Below are 22,044 nucleotides of genomic sequence, written 5' to 3'. Positions count from 1 at the left end.
AGGACTTAAAGTTCTCGACAGGCATCTCCCCCCAGGCTCTGGGGATCATTATCCCAGAGACCTGTTCTGCCATCATACAGGTCCTGCAGAAGGAATATATGAAGGTAAGATTTTTATCCTTTTATATCACATTTTATTGTATTGAATGTTTGATAATATATTTTATTTCTCTCCTCATTCCCTAATTACCATGATTGTAATATGCTGTGAATGTCCCCTTTGTCCTCATGCATGCTGGAATTTTATGTAATTATTATTTTCGGTCCTTCATACATATTTGCCCTTCACTAACCTCCCCAGCATGGTGTCTCCTGCCCTATATTCACCTCATGTAGTCACTTAACAATGTATTTTATCAGCTCCATAGTAGTGCTTTACCCCAAACACCCCCTAAAATGTTTGGTAATGTTATTTTTTATTTAAATTCAGGCAGAGTGGCAGAGGCTTTTTTTTGTGGTGTCCCCAAATAATTTTTAGTAACCCTCCCTCCCCCAACTGCTGAGTCAGCTGATTCCAATTCTCTATCTATCCTCAATCATCTATCTGCTGACTTTGCCAAACCCATACACACTATACCCACCTCTTTAGTGCTCAGATTTATGAATGAATTCCCCAAAGCATGTAGTGCAAGGGCCTGCCTGTATACTTTTCAATGGTACTGTTTAAAGTTTTTGTAATAGCAGAATGTCCAAATGTCCTCAAATGTGTACAGTGTGTATTTATATCTTTGTATTATGACACTTCTTACCTGTCCAGTGGGCTGCCAATAGTGTAACTAAGGAGGGCTGTTCCAAGTAATACCCATTATTTAGGCATTCATCTCTCAATGAAGTGAAGAGGGTTACCTGTCCAAGAGTTCCCCCCCTACAATGTTAGAAATGGCCCATGAGAGGGGGGGAGGGGGAATATGATAGGTGTACCTTATACTTTGGCGTTGTTAAATTCCCCTTAATAAATGCTATCTGGAGGTTGCCCCATAATGTTTGTGTATAATCTGCTTGCCATGTTTCTGTGAAAAAATAGTAATGTTTATTGTTTTTTCCTCAACAGTTTCCTTCCACGCCACAGGAATGGCAGACTGTGACCTCCCACTTTGCCCAGCGGTGGGACTTTCCTAACTGCGGAGGGGCAATTGATGGGAAACATGTCCACATCGTCCCACCACCCAACTCGGGGTCGTACTATTATAATTACAAGGGGTTTAATAGTATAGTGATGTTGGCGGTGGTGTCGGCTAATTACGACTTCTTGTATGTGGACGTGGGGAAGAATGGCCGGATGTCCGATGGTGGAGTGATCGCCCAGACGGAGTTCTACAGGCGTCTCCAGAATGGCAGCTTGGACTTGCCAACTCCAGAGGACAATGTGGAAGGTCTCCCATTTGTGTTCGTTGCTGATGAAGCGTTTGCGCTGGGGGATTCCATTCCCGATGAGGACCCTCACCCCGGAACAGAGGGTTTTTAATTACCGGCTGGCCAGAGCCCGAAGAGTGGTGGAGAACACATTTGGAATCCTGGCCAGCCGGTTCCGACTATTTCTGACACCCATCCATATGGCGGAGTATAAACTGAACCATATAATACTGGCGTGCTGTGTTCTCCATAATTTTTTAAGAAAACATTCTGCCAACTATGCTGGCTCAGTTGGGCCTGAGGCCGGAATCCTACATCCAACAACACCGACGGCGCTTGAAAGTGGCCGTCCTGGCTTGCCCTCCCTGAGTGCCCGTGATGTCCGGTTACGCTACCTGGAGTTCTTTGCAGGGGCTATCAATATGCCAGACAATATGTGAAGCCTTTTTCAAATAAAAAAAAAAAAAAAGAAATTCTTTGTGGACATTTACTGCTTGTGTTTGTTTTAGCTGACCCTGACAGAAATGTGTGGAGTCCAGAAAATGTCGTGATTGTGTAACCTTATTATACAAAGCACTGTTGGCTGGTATTTCCTACATGCAAAAACACATTTCACTCCAAGTGCACTTGCAACTGCACTGAACCTGCACTTGTAGTGTAAAGTGGATTTGTCCTTAGGAAATAACCCCCATTTTTGCATAAAACAGCAACTACATCACCCCAAAAGTGTTGTAGTGTTGAGACAATAATCCACACATTCTTGGGTAAGCCACTTTTTTTATACCTGCACAATCACATGTGCATTTACCAAAGGTTTTTAAAACAAACCAACATGTTTGTTGTATAACAATTTTTGCAGTAGTCAAAAATCGAAATATCCATTTCGGATAAAACAGGCCTGTGTAAAACCAACAAGAAAGCCAAAAAACTTGAACTTACAAAGTTCACATTAGGTAAAACCTGAAGGCTATATCAGACATCAGTATTTAGGAACTGGGTTTGATATAGCGTTCAGATGGGGGGAAATCACCCCTGGAAAAGCCAAATTTGGAAGATGCACACCAATTTACGAATGTCAACATGTGCTATCTGCCATCAGGGGGGATCAAGGGACGTGCTTTGGGGGAGCAAGCCCTTCCTCAATGCTACTTTACAATTGAGGAAGGGGTTGCACCCCCAAAACGCGTCCATTGATCTCCCGTGATGGCAGATAGCACATGTTGGCACACTGTATGCATCCTCCAAATTTGGCTTTTCAAAACATTGCAAAACATTTTAAAAGATTGGACCACAATAAAACAAGTGATTTTGTGGGGTTTAAATTCGCCCCAAAACATCAATGATGTTATTATTTTTTTAATCACATCATTGATTTTTTGCTGGATGTTTTGCAGTTCGGAATTACACCCCATGATCTCCCCGATCAGGATCTGGGCACTTTCAGAAGTAAAGCGTTCTCTATCCCTCACATCACGATCACCTAAAAAGAGATAAAGAAAAAAAAAAAAGGTCTCAAAAATCTGCCACCATCCATCTCTTTTACCTGAGCCTGTGGTCGCAGACACTCACCTGTTGTGGTGCCAATCTCCACCACATCTTCTTCTTCCTCCTGCTCTTCTTCTTGGGTTTGGGGTATTTCACCTTCTTCCATAGGTGGGGGGTCTGTGTTCTCCTGGGATGAGGGGTGTCCTCCGAGTCTTTTCTCCTCTATGTAAAACAAAAATGGTATAATTAGCACACAGATATTTGATGGCAGAACTAGAAATAGGAAACATTGCTTGGAAGTGGGGTACAATTGTCTATTTTAGCCAAGTTCCAAGATGTATATTTTTTATTGGCCTTTGTCAAGCTGCAATACTTTACCTGTTTGGTACAAGCTTCACAGATGTAGCCCCCCCTATAGTATACACTGGAGCACCTGTGTGGCCCCCCTAATAAAAATGGTGTTCTGGGTTCCCACACTAGTGCTCCAGTGTCCAGATGTGAAAACAGCTGCTCAGTGTCCCTTCCTTACACACAATCTAGTTGGCATTTCATTCTAGTAACAAACCCATCTACAAAAACAAATATTTGGCATCCAAGTAGGCCCAAAAAAATGTGTGAAAATGCATATAGCCTAAACAATGGTGTTCTAGAGGCCGAAAGAAAAATGTTTGATACTGAAATAAATGGCTTAATATTGTATAAAAAGCCTTCAATAATGATGATTTCTCGTGAGACGAATTTTGGAATTATTTCTGCTTGAGTCAGCTTAAATCAAACTGTGTGTTTTATTGTACACACATAAACTTGGAAAATACTTACAAAAATAGTACATTCATATTCAGAATTAGTATTGTTTCATATAGGCAAAAAATGTTCAAATATAGTTCATTTGTTTCAAAGATCTGAAAAAAGTTCTTAAAGTCATTAGACCATGTGCTTCCCTTTGAATAAGCTCTTCAAGATGGCCGATTAACTTCTTGTGTCCTGGAAGGAATTCTGTGTGCATAGGAGAGCTGTGTCTTGAATAGGTATATGTGGCTTGGAAGCAGAAGATGTGTGTGCAGAGGCAGAAGACTGAATTCCTTGTGTCTATATGAACTCAGTCTTTCAAATTCGCGCCCAAACACAAATCCCTCCCATACACTCCCTTTTCTCCTCCTTCCTAAGAGTGGGGGCTAGAGTGGATATACAAGCCTCTTTAACATCTGTTTCACTTTAACCAACCCTCTAAACATGAAACAGGATATATGTGAGAGAGCCTATAAGACCACTTAAAACATAAACGCATAAATCAAACAGAGTATTGGTTACATAGGAAGATTTTCAACCCATACATATATTATTTACAAAATCCATCAAATTCTGACAGGGACCTGCATTTTCAGTCAGTGAGTCGTCATCTGGATATCACTAGCTCAAAGTCCTATCACTCACACAAATATGGAAAATGCATATTCTTTTTAATAAAGCCAATTAAAATTTAGATATTGAGAATATAACATTCCCCTCTGAAATATGAATAACAATCATATTTTATCCATTCATAACATACATGTCCCATTCATACTGACTGATCCAATAACTCCAAATGTATTTCCATCACCAACCGAGTCTGCAATACCAAAACCCATCTTTCTCTTAAGTTTATTTTGCAATAAATCATCTCCTTTCTTGATTTCATTTCTAATTCGATAATATAATTTTTTCATTCTAAACATCAAACATAACTGAAATATAATGAATGAATATAATGAATAACATAATAATAATAAAAAGAATAACTATAGGATGTGATAAAATATTTCCTGCTGCTGAGGTTATTGAAGTTTTTCCCCAAATTGATACACTATTACTGAATTTTTTCCACCAATTACTTCCTGAAAATTCTGACCATTGATGAGATATCTCTTGCAAATTACCTTGTTCATGTTTAAACAATATTTCTGCATTCTGAAGTTCCTTAGCCAAAGCTATCAATAAACCTTTATCCTTATGAATTACATTTGCCCATTCTTCCCAAGGAAATTCATCTATCTGAGATATATTATATTGTGTGGGAAGAGCACTTATATTTTTCATAAGCATATTTGTTAAATTTGTTCTAAACCCATTAATACTTATTGCTACAATGTCTCCTTCTATACAATACAAGCCTTGATTTAGGTTTTCTGTATTTGTACAAGAAGAGAAAAAAGTTTTAACCCTTTCTGTATCTGACATGATCTGGAAACAAACTTTCTTTTTATCTACACGAGTAATTAATTCAGAAATTGTTTCAACTTTTTCTATTCTTGCTGAACATAATGTATGATTATGATAACAAGAATGAAAAATACTTTTATCTTGATTAGGTAAACATATAACTTTAGACTGAAATTGTAAACATGATGACAAATCTAATTGTTCTAATTCAGAATTTTCATTGTTAAATGCAAAATCTGTATACTGTAATTTATAATACAATAATTGTGTATTGCTGACGAGTAATCCCAAGACAGTGATTGGAACCAAAATTTGTTCTTGTCCTGCTATTGGAATCATAGAAGAACTATAACAAACATCCTGTTTACATCCTATACATTTATTTACCCATAAATCTGTATGATTTATAGCATATACATATTCTCTGGGTAAATTCTGTAAAATGCCAAGAGGGGTTATTCCACTCTGAAATGCTTGTGCAATTATTTTAAAATTAGTGGAATATTCAGTCTGGATCTCTAAACATGCTCTGGCAATATGAGAATGTTGTTCACTTAACATTAAATCAAGAGTAATATTTTGAAGATGTAAAATAGATTGACCCATTATATTAGCTGTTTTAATAACCATATTTTCTAAAATTTCATTTAAATTTCTCTGTATTTTAATCCCGTTACTACCCACTAAACCAGCTGTCTCAAGATCAGACTTTAAAGTATTAATGTCCATACTATTAGTAATACTCCCAATTGTGCCAATCCCTCCTAAAATACCTTCAACAATACCACGCTTATTTCTGTTATGATTTCTATTATTAATTCCAAACCATCTTTCAATACCCAATTCCATATTAACCAAATGTCCTTGACATTGTGGAAACCTTGTAGAAATTTTCCATTCTGAAACATTAAAGTTCCACAATATAATGACAAACTTTCCCTCTCTCAAAAGAGTTCTGGATTGGAAATGGTTAATCTGAAATGGATTTGCTGAGACACTTTTCTTACCAACACATGGAGTTTTCCTAGGAGACCTTACAACAACACTTGCCTTCGCACATTTCATTGGATAATTTACTATTGATATGCAACATTCATATATACCAGTATCATTCAAAGATACTCTCATTTGTTGATAAACAAATGTATTATTGATCCAATTCACACTACCATAAATTCCTTTATGAATTATCATAGTAGAACTGTGAAGAAAACTTCCCAAAAATTCATCGTTCCTTTTCCAAGTTACCAATGAATCTTGAGGTACATATATTTTTGTTTTACATATCAAATGCAAACTATCATTATCTTCAAAAATGTTCAAAGATTGTTACCTTTTACAAATACTGACCAAAAACTCCTTCCCAAAATATTACATTTAAAAGTTCCGGGTTCTGTTGTTTAACCTATAAGATCCCAGCATTTTAACAAAATTTGTTTTGGATTCTATTTTAACGTTTACCTCAACATTATTACTATGAATGAAATATAATTCTATACAGCAATCATATCCCTGTCCTACAAATACATATCCATAAAATTCTTCAGCTGTATTAATATCAACATATCTAGAATTATATTCTGTCATTTGTATTAAGATCAAACTCTTGTCCTCTGTATTAATATCAATGTCTTTATCACTTTTATCATCTATATTGATATCAGTGTCTAGATCTCTTTTGTCTCTGAATAATGTAATGATTTTGTTGTGTAATTCTTCAATCCTGTTAACCTCTGCATAGCTGGAACAGTTTGTGATATATTTTACCACAGATAAAATTGTCACTAGGAAAAAGATGAATCCTGTGATGATGATAAATCTTCTCTCTTTAACACTTTCTTTTGTTGAACTGTCATCTTTCTTCTTTTTTAGAATCCATGATTCCTCCAGGTTAGTGAAATATAATTCATTCCTAGGAAAAATAAAAGCAGCATCATTTATCTCAGAATATTACATTTGTTATACCCACATTTTTATTTATACATGCTTTTTCACTAAATTGAGAAATCCTTGAACTAGTACCATTGTCCCTTGAACATCCAAGATGTCAAATGGACCTTCCCAATTACTTTGCCATGGTCCACTTCTCCTGAACCTTTAATTCTGCCTGTGACGTGTATCTCACCATCTCTGGGTGTGACCTTACACATGGCAACTCTTTGATCACCATTTTCTTTCTGTATAAACTTATGCTAACAGCATCTAATTTTTGATTTAAATAAATCTTTCCATTCTTAATTATCAATCTTGATAAACCGTTTATCTTGAATAAAAGATAATTTTGGTTTTAATAATAAAATAACAAAATGTTACAAGAATAAGATATGTGTGTGTGGATATAACAGCAATTCTCATACTGTGTATATGTCTTGTGTATACTGGAGTGAATGTCTGTTGCAACATCTGCTGGAATGCATGTCTGACAAAAAACTCTGTTACAGGCATTCTACTCCCAAAAAAACAAACCCCCTCCTTTTCTTATTCAGAAAGGTTCTTTTTTGTCTTGTAGTCCCACAGATGCAGACTCTCAATGAGTATTCCCCCCTCCTTTTTAAAAAAGTGGGTGTCACATCACTCTCAAATTCCTAAGGGTGGGGCTATGAGCTCTGTGAGTAACCATTTACCTTATACAATACAAGTTTCTTTAAACTTCTAAAACAAATACTACATATCAGTATATATACAAATTGTCTCTTAGTAATCTCCTAAACAAGGAATATTGTAAAATAAGAAATTATGATCTTTTAACTCAAACTTAAAAATGTGTGGAAGGACCATTTTTTTCATACAAGTAACTGCATGTAACACAATTCTGTTCAAATTGTCCTGTATCATCTATAACCAATACACTCTTATGCAATAGGAGCACAAAATACCAAAAAGAAATATCTTTCCTGAATGACATTCAATACCTTTAAATAACATCCTAATATCCCTTCTCAAATCACAAGCATTGCAGTATAATACACTTCAGAGGGACACTAACTATCCTTGCTGTATACTGCCAACAATAGTTCATTGTGAAACAAGTGACAAAGTAAATTCTTCCTGTCAATAATTCAAATGAAGAATACTTTGTAACTGAAAAAACTGTACCTGCAAACTGTGAATGATATGATACATGAAATCTCTGTCCTATTCCCAAGATGTTACACATTACCTGCATGATTTTACCTATAAAATGGAATCCTCTGCCACTACTGGGATTTGCTAGTATACCTCAAACTAGAAAAACATGATTAATCAACATCCTAGCAATAATTAAAATATCTTTGTACACAGATTAGACAAGATTTAATTACTCTATCTACTGTCTCTTTCAATTTGTCCAAATAGAATTTCTCTTTAAGAAATTCAAGCAATTTTTGCTTACCAATGTGATCTAAACTGTCATAGTTAAATTTAGTGAATTCCACCTGTAGGTGTTGTGGTACATTAAAATATAGAAAATCCATCTAAGTCATGATATTAGATCCAGTTATCATAAACAAAATATAGATATTATATCACCCGATGAGAACTCAAAAGATAGATCCACCTTTTAATTCTCTGAAAACGAAGGAAAATCTTATATTTGTTTTTTCCACAACATAATTTTGACCATATTCAGGTTAAAATCACTAATTCTCCAAACAAATCTGCATCCTTTGCTAATTAAGTACAAAGCTGTTAATTACCCCCTTATCAGGTGAACTAAACCTCTCAATGTTCCATCTGAACAAAAAATAAAAAATTAAAATCATAATAATCATAACTGGTAAAAATTAATAAAAAATTAATAATCCAAAGGATTATCCTTGAAAGTATTAAAAATAGATCAAATAAAAACCAAATCTCTGAACCTCAAATCATAACCTTATTATCCATAGCAAAGAAACAATAACCAGAAAATCCTTACCATCCATGCAGTTCATTTAAGGACTGCTAACATTGTTTTTCACAGTGTTATATGATACATAGTGATACCTTTCCTGTCTTAATGGACTATTTGTAGTTTGCAATCTTTGCATTTGGGTCTTAAAAGGGAAATTAGTTTGATTATTATGGCCTCTATACCTCAAATTACTACACCAGCGCACAGAATACACTTCATAGCGTCTTGGCATCGTTTTCGGATAATACAACCTCTTTTGTATATCATTATTATTAGCCATCACACAAAACCTAGCTATGTGACCCTCTCTTTTGCAAACTAAACATTTAAGAGTAGTTTTTTTTGCATATACCTTTCTTTGAGAATATGGCGATGAAAATTTACATTTCTGTTGAATATTACTATTATTCAAATCAACAGACTTCATGCTTTCATTGTCTGAGGAAATATTAACCTCCTAAAATGACTCCACTGAGTCAACTCCAGAATCAGCATCATTATCCCTCGCCTCTGACTTTGTCACGTGTTCATAAGCTAAACACTGAGCATGTGCAGAAGACTGAGCTTGCAATAATTGCGTTTTAAGCAAACTTATAACATTCTCTTGTTCAATTTCTTTCTGAGTTAAAAAAGCAATACAACTTTCTTTTTCTTTAACCGATTCCAATAATGCATTCATTTTATGTTCTAATGCATCTTTTTCAATCATTAATTTTTCAATATGTAAATTCTCCTGTGTTTGTGCAATTTCTGTTACACTTTGCCTTTGTTTTCCTGGCATATCAAAAACCATTGCATTGAAGACTGTAATTAATTTCATCACATTGCTTAATTTTCTCTTAGATTTAGCTAATGAAAATCTAGTTTTATCAATTTCATTATTTGCCTGTAGGCATTGCTGAAACATAGATTTCCACAACTTAGCATCAGAAAAATGACTGGCTAAACCTTCAAATTCTAAATTACTTTCTTCAGCTAACACATTTATAAATTCCATATTTTGGTACTCACCGAATATAAAATTTTTCCGTTTTCCGCTGGACCCTAATTAAACCGTCTGTCAAGACTTCTGTATCCAAAATCCTCTGGTCTTCACACAATCATCAAAAACGTCAATCAAACGATTCTTCTAGGTTCTTTCAATAATTGCAAAGTTTTTTCCTGTTCCTCACTTTTTTCCCCTCTGTTCAACGGAATAAGTGGCAAAAACTTCTGACAATTGAAACTGGCTGGCGTCCGCCAATGAAATAAATGGCTTAATATTGTATAAAAAGCCTTCAATAATGATGATTTCTCGTGAGACGAATTTTGGAATTATTTCTGCTTGAGTCAGCTTAAATCAAACTGTGTGTTTTATTGTACACACATAAACTTGAAAAATACTTACAAAAATAGTACATTCATATTCAGAATTAGTATTGTTTCATATAGGCAAAAAATGTTCAAATATAGTTCATTTGTTTCAAAGATCTGAAAAAAGTTCTTAAAGTCATTAGACCATGTGCTTCCCTTTGAATAAGCTCTTCAAGATGGCCGATTAACTTCTTGTGTCCTGGAAGGAATTCTGTGTGCATAGGAGAGCTGTGTCTTGAATAGGTATATGTGGCTTGGAAGCAGAAGATGTGTGTGCAGAGGCAGAAGACTGGATTCCTTGTGTCTATATGAACTCAGTCTTTCAAATTCGCGCCCAAACACAAACCCTCCAAACCACAAACCCTCCCATACACTCCCCTTTCTCCTCCTTCCTAAGAGTGGGGGCTAGAGTAGATATACAAGCCTCTTTAACATCTGTTTCACTTTAATCAACCCTCTAAACATGAAACAGGATATATGTGAGAGAGCCTATAAGACCACTTAAAACATAAACGCATAAATCAAACAGAGTATTGGTTACATAGGAAGATTTTCAACCCATACATATATTATTTACAAAATCCATCAAATTCTGACAGGGTCTTGACCTGCATTTTCAGTCAATGAGTCGTCATCTGGATATCACTAGCTCAAAGTCCTATCATTCACACAAATATGGAAAATGCATATTCTTTTTAATAAAGCCAATTAAAATTTAGATATTAAGAATATAACAGATACGAACGAATAATGGGCCCATGAACATTAAAGTTGCCCTTTTAAACGTTACAATTAATAAAAGCATATGGAGCAGAACGAACGGAATAAAGACAGAAAGAATAGGAACACAGCACAACTACTTACTTTTTTGCAGCACTCTCCAGATCTTTCGGTACTGCTCTGGCTCTCTCAACTTCAGGTCCGACCACCGCTTCCTGAGCTGATCTTTAGATCTTCGTACCCCAAATTCCTGTGAAGGCTTTTGATCACTTTAGCAATGATTTTGGCCTTTCGGATGTTGGGGTTGGGGTAAGGCCCATATTTTCCGTCATAGTCGGACTTCCTCATGATGTCGACCATCTCCAACATCTCCCCAAAGGACATATTTGTGGCCTTAAAACGTCTCCTTCTGGATCGGGACGTGTCCGGATCCGGGCTTTCCTCCTCCTCCTCCTCATTGCTATAATTAGCACACACCTGCTCTAAATCCGCCATCATGCTCTTCACCCACTGCGCCAAACAAAAAGGGGCGGGGAATAGACTAGAAAGAACGTCAGGGGCGGGCGGAGTTACATGCATGCCCAGTGTGTATAAAGCGTAACACGCGTGCGTATTACGTACGATCTGTGAGCGGAGGAAGGAGCATTGGACGCGCCGATCATAAGAACGAAGGTAAGAGACAAACTTGTGCCTATACTGCTTCTAGATTGAGGCCTATATTGTAACAAGATTAGGAGAGTTTTGTCTGACATTAGGCTTTGTCTTGTGTTGTGTCTTGCAGTGAACATGGATATCTTACTGAAAGACAATGACTTCATGTCAGTATTCATAGATATGCTAAGGGAGCTGCCCTGTCTGTGGGAGATTAAACACCCCCATTTCAAGAACCAAGCAAAGAGGAAGGCAGCACTGGAGCAATTGTGTGAAATTGTGAAGCAGGTGATCCCCACGGCAGACATCACCTATTTAAAGATATTAATTGGTTGCCTGAGGAGCACATATCTAAGGGAGCGCAAGAAGGTCCAGGATTCACAGAGATCCGGAGCAGCAGATGACATCTATGTCCCCAGGATGTTGTACTACGACAGGCTGCACTTTCTGGTAGGCCAGACTGAACCCAGGCCATCCCTCTCAAGTCTTCCTTCCACGCTTCCTTCCCCCCGGCTGAGGCTTCTGACGCCCAACCTGGGCCCTCCAGGCCACATGTGGAGGAGCCCAGATTGAGCCAGGTATAGCATTCCTCTAAATATTTCTGCTTGTCCAATCAATGATGTTAACTAGATGTTAGTTGGGAGTAGTAATTTATGATTGTGATTGATGAAGCAAAAACTAAAACCATGTCCCTTTTTCATACACAGGGAAGTCTCAGCCAGGAGGTGGCCGGGCCGAGCCGGCTGGCTGATCTGCAGGTCCCTCCACCCCCCCTGAAAAGAGAAAGTGGCAGTAGGAGGAGTGCCCTAGAGGAGGCTGCTATAGGATTCTTTTGGAGGGCTACAGAGGTCCTGGGAGCACCCCACACCATGGAGGAGAACATTGCTGCCTTCATTGCATATAAAATGCAGAGGATGGAGGAGGGCCAAAAAGCCATGTGTGAGGCCCTCATATCGGAGGCTCTGGAGAAAGGTATGAGGGGCCAAATTACACCTCAGACACACCTTTGGGATGGTCCTCCTCCTCCTCCTGCAGGTCCTCCTCCTCCTCCTCCCTCTCCTCCAGGTCCCCCCAGTCCTCCTCCAGGTCCCCCCAGTCCTCCACCTCCTCCAGGTCCTACTCCTCCTCCTGCCACATCTCCAACTGCACAGCCACAGCCCGGAAGGAAGCGTGGAAGGAAGACCAGACAGTGATTGCCCTGGGTTCAGTCTGGTCGGCCAAAAAATGCAGCCTCTTGTGGTACCACAGCCTGGTAAAATAGATGTCATCTGCTGCTTTCCAGATCTCTGCGAATCCCGGACCAGACTGCCCTCCCTTAGATATGGACTCCTCAGGCCACCAATTTTGATGTTGAAGAATTGATGTCTGCCGTGGGGGTCACAGGCTTCACTAATTTCTCCTGTTGATCCAGTGTTGCCTTCCTCTTTGTTTGGTTCTGAGCCCTTAATAAATGATTTTTGTTTTGAATTCTACTCTCCTATGTGTTTTACTTCAAAAAAGACAGTTGGTTTGTGAGGATTCAGGTACATTTCAAATATACAATGTGAAATGAACAAGGGACACCAACACCAAACAATCTCCTGGAGATTAAATAATAAAAGATATCAATGGTGTTGGGGTAACTTGACACACAAAACACACACAAAAATATTCTGGAGTAAAAATAAAAATAACATTGAACAAAGATCAGCCTTGAAAAAAATCCAAACATTAAAGAAAAAAAAAGGCTGAAAATACAAAAAAAAAAAAAAAAAATGTCAGATGTGACAACTAATAACAATATATTCAGGGAATCCCACTAAAAAAACACAAATAAAAGTTTGTGAGAAGTGTGTGTGAATATGAGCAGCAAAACTACTTAATTCTTGTCACATTATAAAGAAGAAGAGAGTGCGCTGTATTAAACCATTTTGAACATTGCAGCGTGACGAAAGTGCTGTATCCATTGCGAACGCTAAGTTTACCAGAATGAGCTGTCCCGTCTCGGAATTTCTTCTGAGCATGCGTTGCACTTTGTGCGTCGGAACAGGCCACACACGGTCGGAATTGACGCGATCGGATTTTGTTGTCGGAAAATTTTATCTCCTGCTGTCCAACTTTGTGTGTCGGAAAATCCGATGGAAAATGTCTGATGGCGCCCACACACGGTCGAATTTCCGACAACACGCTCCGATCGGACATTGTCCATCGGAAAATCCGACCGTGTGTACGGGGCATAACAGCGCAGCACCAACATTACATCACATTCCCATTTAGTAATAGCTACTTAACAAGCTTCTTTAGACACAGCGGAATATTTAAAAGCTTTAATATTTCATTATAAGGGAACGCTGGAAAGGTAGAAAGTAAAAAAAAAGCCAAGAGTCTGGCTGGCTGGTTGGTTTGGTTGGCTCTCCTCAGTTCTTGAGGTCACTTGGAGCCATCTTTACAGTAGTAGCAGCCGGGTTGGCTGCCCCAGTGGAAGCCGATGCTGGTCAGGACTGAGGTGGTATATCGCCCGCTAATGTAGCGTAGTACAGTCCCCTCGAACAGTGGAAAATCGTTGAAGCTTGTGCCTGATGGTTGCCCAAATTTAAATATTCTTCCACGGCTTGTCACGAAGACCAGCTCTTTTACATAGGATGCAACTTTCCCTGATACCTGAGTGATGTTTTCACCACGGTACAGCAGGACCTCAAAAAGAGTACCGGAGGAGCTTCCATAATAAGGTGCCCAGATGCCACCATATTGGAGCTGGATCCTGGAGAAAAACGATATAAAGAGATGAGAAGAAAGACTAAGCAGTATTATAATTTTTCCAATGCCGCGTACACACGGGCGGACTTTTCGATGGACTAGGTCCGGTGGACTTTGACGGACTTTACGACGGACTTTACGACGGACGTTCGAATGAACGGACTTGCCTACACACGATCAACCAACGACGTGATGATCCGACGGATTCGTACGTGATGATGTACAGCCGGACTAAAATAAGGAAGTTCACAGCCAGTAGCCAATAGCTGCCCTAGTGTTGGGTTTTTGTCCGTCGGACTAGCATACAGACGAGCGGACTTTTTGACAGGACTCGAGTCCGTCGGAAAGATTTGAAACATGTTTCATTTCTAGGTCCATCGAACTTTTGGGGAAAAAAAGTCCGCTGGAGCCCACACACGATCGAAGTATCCAACGGAGTCTGGTCCACCGGATCAAGTCTGCCGTAAAGTCCGCTCGTGTGTACGCCGCATAAGGGTTGTGATGTAAGGCTGAAATCAGAGCCCTCTGTGTTAAAGCGGTGTTCCAGCCTTTTTTTTTTTTTTCAGCAACTACAAAAACATTATAGCTGCTGACTTTTAAGGGCACTTACCTGTCAAGCGAGCCCGTGATGTCAGCCCCCTGAGGCCAATCTGTCCATCGGATCGGGTGCCGGCGCCGCCATCCAAAATAAGGGAAACAGGCAGTGGAGCCTTGCGGCTTCACTGCCCGTTTCCTAATGCGCATGCGCGAGTCGCGGGGCGCTTTGTGAATGGCCCTGTCGTCTTCTGGGACACACACATGTCCAAGAAGACAACGGGGCAGCTCGCCGAAGAAGAGGAAGTAACCGAACAGCTCCGCGGAATAGGCAGATTAGGAAGACTGCCTAGCAACAGGCGTTTCTGGTAAGTAAAAAAATTGTTTTTTTTTCAAATTTTTTTTATAGATTTTTTTGGAGAATGTTAATGTAATTTTTTATTCTAGGGTGGACCTCCGCTTTAAGTCCATGCATGCTCAGTAATGTATCTTACAAGTATGTCACTCACAGAGATCACAGTACTCCCCCTGACAATGCCTTCATCTGCTTTTCTCTCCAGGAGGTTGGCGCTATTTTTGTACAAGCATTATCCAGGGTCACTATCTACTTCCTGGAGATGATGGCCAGTGATGGCCGCTCCATTAGGGCCGCAGGGGCGCCGCCCCATAATCCATGCGCTCAGCCCCTAATCTACATGCAGGGCACTGGATACATGGATTTCAAAGGGTTTTTTTTTAAGCACATGATTAGAGCTTGAGGCTCTAATTGGCTTCAAAAAAGTTGTGCGACATTAGCAAATTAATATTCGCTAACGTTTTACTGCTTCTCCTCCCGGCAAATCAGGAAGCAGGTCCTGAGACCCGATTGACCGTGAGTCTTAGGACTTCCAGCCAATTGGGTCTCAGGACCCACTTACTGCTCTGCAATGGCCCAGGCTCTTCCCTCGGTAAGCTGGAGCGCGGAGCAGCATCGGCCTCCTAAGGTAAGGCCACTGATCGCTGACGTCCGTCTCCCGCGTGTGGGGGGGGCAGGTTTGTTTGCCGCCTCCACCCAAAATATTGAGCACCAGCCACCACTGATGCTGGCTCAGAGAGGACACAATCATGTTAATCCTGGTGAATGTGCAGTTCTTGGCTGTGTTCACAAATGTCTCATACACATCACCCCCTGCTGTAATTTCTCACCTTGTCGCTTGCTACAAAGTTACAATGTTGCAGTATGATCACTGGGAGAGAGGAGACTGAGGAAATGCTACCTCCTGCCTGCAATACACTAATGACCTCAGCTGAGCCTAGGCAATTTACGTTACAGATTTGTACATGAAATGTGCTGAAGATGTTGATGTGATAGAAAAGAGATAGTGTGAAGTCCTTACCCAAGTACATGGCTGGGGTTCTCCCTGACGCGAATGCCTGTTATTTGCCCGTTCAGTTGATCCGAAGAGTAGGAGAAGATAGTACCTCCACCAGCTCCAAACTCCCCAGTGTAGGAAGAGAGCCGCGACTGAACTACAAGGGTGAAAAAAATGGAGAGCAATCAAACAGGAAGGTGTCTCCTACTGGAAATGTGTATATTGCATGTGAGTATACATATAGTGTACAGAGAGATTGCTGTGAAAGCAACTTAAAATAGGCACGTCTTAACAAAATGAGTGTGGTTTTAATCAAATATGTTGATATTTGAGGTTGGAGATTTAGGGGATATGTAAACAATAGGGATGAGCCGAACACCCCCCTGTTCGGTTCGCACCAGAACATGCGAACAGGAAAAAAGTTTGTTCGAACACGCGAACACCGTTAAAGTCTATGGGACACGAACATGAATAATCAAAAGTGCTAATTTTAAAGGCTAATATGCAAGTTATTGTCATAAAAAGTGTTTGGGGACCCGGGTCCTGCCCCAGGGGACATGAATCAATGCAAAAAAAAGTTTTAAAAACGGCCGTTTTTTCAGGAGCAGTGATTTTAATAATGCTTAAAGTCAAACAATAAAAGTGTAATATCCCTTTAAATTTCGTACCTGGGGGGTGTCTATAGTATGCCTGTAGAGGGGCGCATGTTTCCTGTGTTTAGAACAGTCTGACAGCAAAATGACATTTTGAAGGAAAAAACTCATTTAAAACTACCCGCAGCTATTGCATTGCCGACAATACACATAGAAGTTCATTGATAAAAACGGCATGGGAATTCCCCAAAGGGGAACCCCGAACCAAAATTAAAAAAAAAAAAATGACGTGGGAGTCCCCCTAAATTCCATACCAGGCCCTTCAGGTCTGGTATGGATATTAAGGGGAACCCCGGCCAAAAAAAAAAAAAAAAAAATGACGTGGGGTTCCCCCTAAATTCCATACCAGACCCTTCAGGTCTGGTATGGATTTAAGGGGAACCCCGCGCCAAAAAAAAAAAAAAAAAAACGGCGTGGGGTCCCCCCAAAAATCCATACCAGACCCTTATCCGAGCACGCAACCTGGCAGGCCGCAGGAAAAGAGGGGGGGACGAGAGTGCGGCCCCCCCCCTCCTGAACTGTACCAGGCCACATGCCCTCAACATTGGGAGGGTGCTTTGGGGTAGCCCCCCAAAACACCTTGTCCCCATGTTGATGAGGACAAGGGCCTCATCCCCACAACCCTGGCCGGTGGTTGTGGGGGTCTGCGGGCGACCCCCAGATTCCGACCCCCCCCTGTGTGAAATGGTAAGGGGGTACTTGTACCCCTACCATTTCACTAAAAAACTGTCAAAAATGTTAAAAATGACAAGAGACAGTTTTTGACAATTCCTTTATTTAAATACTTCTTCTTTCTTCTATCTTCCGGCTCTTCTGGTTCTTCCTCCGGCGTTCTCGTCCAGCATCTCCTCCGCCGCATCTTCTATCTTCTTCTCCTCGGGCCGCTCCGCACCCATGGCATGGGGGGAGGCTCCCGCTCTTCTCTTCATCTTCTTCATCTTCTTCTCTTCTTCTTTTCTTCTCTTCTTCTCTTCTTCATTTTCTTCTCCGGGCCGCTCCGCAATCCATGCTGGCATGGAGGGAGGCTCCCGCTGTGTGACGGCGCTCCTCGTCTGACAGTTCTTAAATAACGGGGGGGCGGGGCCACCCGGTGACCCCGCCCCCCTCTGACGCACGGGACATGACGGGACTTCCCTGTGGCATTCCCCGTGACGTCACAGGGAAGTCCCGTCAAGTCACCGTGCGTCAGAGGGGGGCGGGGTCACCGGGTGGCCCCGCCCCCCGTTATTTAAGAACTGTCAGACGAGGAGCGCCGTCACACAGCGGGAGCCTCCCTCCATGCCAGCATGGATTGCGGAGCGGCCCGGAGAAGAAAATGAAGAAGAGAAGAAGAGAAGAAGAGAAGAAATGAAGAAGAGAAGAGCGGGAGCCTCCCCCCATGCCATGGGTGCGGAGCGGCCCGAGGAGAAGAAGATAGAAGACGCCGTGGAGGAGATGCTGGACGAGAACGCCGGAGGAAGAACCAGAAGAGCCAGAAAAACCAGAAGAACCAGAAGATGAAGGAAGATAGAAGAAAGAAGAAGTATTTAAATAAAGGAATTGTCAAAAACTGTCTCTTGTCATTTTTAACATTTTTGACAGTTTTTTAGTGAAATGGTAGGGGTACTTTTGTACCCCCTTACCATTTCACACAGGGGGGGGGCCGGGATCTGGGGGTCCCCTTGTTAAAGGGGGCTTCCAGATTCCGATAAGCCCCCCGCCCGCAGACCCCCACAACCACCGGCCAGGGTTGTGGGGATGAGGCCCTTGTCCTCATCAACATGGGGACAAGGTGTTTTGGGGGGCTACCCCAAAGCACCCTCCCAATGTTGAGGGCATGTGGCCTGGTACGGTTCAGGAGGGGGGGGCCCGCACTCTCGTCCCCCCTTCTTTTCCTGCGGCCTGCCAGGTTGCGTGCTCGGATAAGGGTCTGGTATGGATTTTTGGGGGGACCCCACGCCTTTTTTTGGGTTTTTTTGGTGCGGGGTTCCCCTTAAAATCCATACCAGACCTATGGAATTTAGGGGGAACCCCACATCTTTTTTTTTTTTTAATTTTGGCCGGGGTTCCCCTTAATATCCATACCAGACCTGAAGGGCCTGGTATGGAATTTAGGGGGACTCCCACGTCATTTTTTTTTTAAATTTTGGTTCGGGGTTCCCCTTTGGGGAATTCCCATGCCGTTTTTATCAATGAACTTCTATGTGTATTGTCGGCAATGCATTAATAGCCGCGGGTAGTTTTAAATGAGTTTTTTCCTTCAAAATGTCATTTTGCTGTCAGACTGTTCTAAACACAGGAAACATGTGCCCCTTTACAGGCATACTATAGACACCCCCCAGGTACGAAATTTAAAGGGATGTTACACTTTTATTGTTTGACTTTAAGCATTATTAAAATCACTGCTCCTGAAAAAACGGCCGTTTTTAAAACTTTTTTTTGCATTGATCCATGTCCCCTGGGGCAGGACCTGGGTCCCCAAACACTTTTTATGACAATAACTTGCATATTAGCCTTTAAAATTAGCACTTTTGATTTCTCCCATAGACTTTTAAAGGGTGTTCCGTGGCATTCGAATTTGCCGCGAACACCCCAAATTGTTCGCTGTTCGGCGAACTTGCGAACAGCCAATGTTCGAGTCGAACATGAGTTCGACTCGAACTCGAAGCTCATCCCTAGTAAACAATTAAAACTAAGCACATCATGAAAAGATGCATAAGGAAAGGTGACCTGCTAGAATCGGTCCACCAATTCTAGTGTTTGGTGGTTGCTGGAGAGTAAAACACTTGATAGTTTCCTCGGGGGACTTAGCTGGTGACTTCCTGGCTCTGTACCCTTACCATGCTCATTATGAGGGGTTCCCACCATCCCTGCAATAAGTCCCCATGCTTACACACCTGCTGTGCCTATTATAAGGGGTTCCTACCATCCATGTGCTGAGTCCCTGGGTCTGTACACCTGCTGTGCCCATTGTGAGGGGTTCCCACCATCCATGTGCTGAGTCCCTGGGTCTGCACACCTGCCGTGCCCATTATGAGGGGTTCCCACCATCCCTGTGCTGAGTTCCCGGGTCTGCACACCTGCTGTGCCTATTATGAGGGGTTTCCACCAACCCTGTGCTGAGTTCCCGGGTCTGCACACCTGCTGTGCCTATTATGAGGGGTTCCCACCATCCCTGTGCTGAGTTCCTGGGTCTGTACACCTGCTGTGTCCATTATGAGGGGTTCCCACCAACCCTGTGCTGAGTTCCTGGGTCTGTACACCTGCTGTGTTCATTATGAGGGGTTCCCACCATCCCTGTGCTGAGTTCCTGGGTCTGTACACCTGCTGTGTCCATTATGAGGGGTTCCCACCATCCCTGTGCTGAGTTCCTGGGTCTGTACACCTGCTGTGCCCATTATGAGGGGTTCCCACCATCCCTGTGCTGAGTCCCTGGGTCTGTACACCTGCTGTGCCTATTATAAGGGGTTCCCACCATCCCTGTGCTGAGTTCCTAGGTCTGTACACCTGCTGTGCCCATTATGAGGGGTTCCCACCATCCCTGTGCTGAGTTCCCAGGTCTGTACACCTGCCGTGCCCATTATGAGGGGTTCCCACCATCCCTGTGTTGAGGTCCTGGCTTTGTACACCTGCTGTGCCCATTATGAGGGGTTCCACCATCCCTGTGATGAGGTCCCGGGTCTGTACACCTGCTGTGCTTATTATGGGGATTCTCACCATCCCTGCTGGATTTTTGGTTAATTTCTATAATGTGGAGAGCGGCTATTTCATTCAAATAGGGACAGGTGAGTATGAGACTAAGAAGGGGAGAGGGCTAACTTACCAAGGGTCCAGCTACATTTTTAAACAAATAAAGTGGATGGTGGCTCTATCTCCTGGTTAACATTACCAGTCTTCTGATTTAATTTGTTGCTTGGGGTGACCCTTTAATTTATTTTCGATTGATTTAAATTAAATAATTTATGAATTATTATTATATTCCTCTATCCCTGGGTTCTGTTTGAGGTGGAAGGGGAACTTGTTTGATGTGGTTCTTCTGGGTACACCATCTGCATGGAGTTTGTACATTGTTTATTTGTAATTAGCTCCTTACAAATATTTCTGCTTCCTCCCACAATCCAAACACCCCCTAGTAGAATAATTGGCACCTGACCACACTGATTCCAAACAGGGTGAATGGTTCTATGTACCTTGTGAAGCGATGGCTAATAATATGTCAGCACTAGATAAATAGTTGAAATAAATTATCATCGTCAATCATCATTAATCAATCATGAACATCAATCATCATCCACTAGTACAATAGATTTATAGGGTGCTGTAATAACTCATACTCACTTTTTGATGCTGCTGTGGAGCCCAGCGAGAAGCACACACACAGGATGGTCAGCATCTTGTCTTTTTTCAGTTATCACCTAGAAGTTATGTGTTATAGTAATACAATTTACTGTAAACCAAAACCATAATTCATACAATACAGACCTTCATTGGGACTACCACCTCTGACACCCCAAAGGCAGGATAGCACCTCCAGAGCCAGGGGCGGGCTAGCCCTTCACCCCAGGGCTGAGTCCATGGTGAAGGAGTTTATTGGTATAAAGATTACAAAAAATTTTATCCAACAAATGATAAATTTCATAATTCATACCCCAGCAGAAGTCTTAGAGGATGAAACGCGTCTGATCTGTTTGTTTTACCCTAACCATTACCTACTGCGCTATCCAGCCCATTTTGAGCCTAATTTTTACTGCCCAGTTTTTATCATTTGTTGGATAAAATTTTTTGTAATCTTTATACCAATAAACTCCTTAACGCTTCAAACGGATTTACACCATGTGGAAGTTTTTCTTTTGTTCCTTGCCCCTTCATGTGGATGGTCGTTGATGAGGTGGTATCTGGCTGATGATTGAAGCTGGTTCGAAAGGACACCTGGGTCCGGTCCAACCCACTCAGAGACACACCATCTGGTGATATTTTCTGCTCCTTCTAGCCAAGTCTACCGGCAGGATCCAAATCCGAACAACTCTACTGTTTGATCTACTACACCATTTCACGGTACAAGCCTTTCTGACTCACCGCCAACGGCCTGTGAGTCCACCCTGTCTGGTAAGGACATTTTATGTTTACCTGCCTGAGATTATATTGTCATGTTG

At 41.4% G+C, this 22,044-nt stretch overlaps 1 protein-coding gene and 1 long non-coding RNA gene across 2 annotated transcripts; both read right to left on the bottom strand.

The window, feature by feature from the left end:
- Nucleotides 1-2,533: 2,533 nt before the first annotated feature.
- Nucleotides 2,534-10,589, bottom strand: LOC141148447 (uncharacterized). The gene is made up of 4 exons (XR_012245216.1): nt 9,925-10,589; nt 3,657-6,951; nt 2,922-3,059; nt 2,534-2,832 (listed from the first exon to the last, which is right to left on the bottom strand). It is a non-coding gene; the product is annotated as an uncharacterized lncRNA (long non-coding RNA).
- Nucleotides 10,590-13,971: 3,382 nt separating this feature from the next.
- On the bottom strand, nt 13,972-21,284 carry LOC141147585 (zymogen granule membrane protein 16-like). Its single transcript, XM_073634810.1, has 3 exons — nt 21,230-21,284; nt 16,284-16,416; nt 13,972-14,377 (listed from the first exon to the last, which is right to left on the bottom strand). Exons 1-3 carry the CDS (start codon nt 21,282-21,284, stop codon nt 14,047-14,049), a joined length of 519 nt encoding a protein of 172 aa, XP_073490911.1. The 3' UTR covers nt 13,972-14,046.
- Nucleotides 21,285-22,044: the final 760 nt, after the last annotated feature.

This window comes from Aquarana catesbeiana, linkage group LG06 (assembly GCF_042186555.1).
Source record: "Aquarana catesbeiana isolate 2022-GZ linkage group LG06, ASM4218655v1, whole genome shotgun sequence".
Lineage (NCBI taxonomy): Eukaryota > Metazoa > Chordata > Amphibia > Anura > Ranidae > Aquarana > Aquarana catesbeiana.
The sequence above is the reverse complement of the archived record's forward strand: the minus strand, read 5'-3'. Positions and strand labels throughout refer to the sequence as shown.

Bases quoted from the DNA above. Each gene is read 5' to 3' on its own strand.
- LOC141147585 (XM_073634810.1), bottom strand. From the start codon at position 21,284: ATGCTGACCATCCTGTGTGTGTGCTTCTCGCTGGGCTCCACAGCAGCA. The intron at 16,417-21,229 runs GTGAGTATGAGT...TCACCCTTGTAG, and splicing joins CTCCACAGCAGCATCAAAAA to TTCAGTCGCGGCTCTCTTCC. The intron at 14,378-16,283 runs GTAAGGACTTCA...GTTTTTCTCCAG, and splicing joins AACCCCAGCCATGTACTTGG to GATCCAGCTCCAATATGGTG.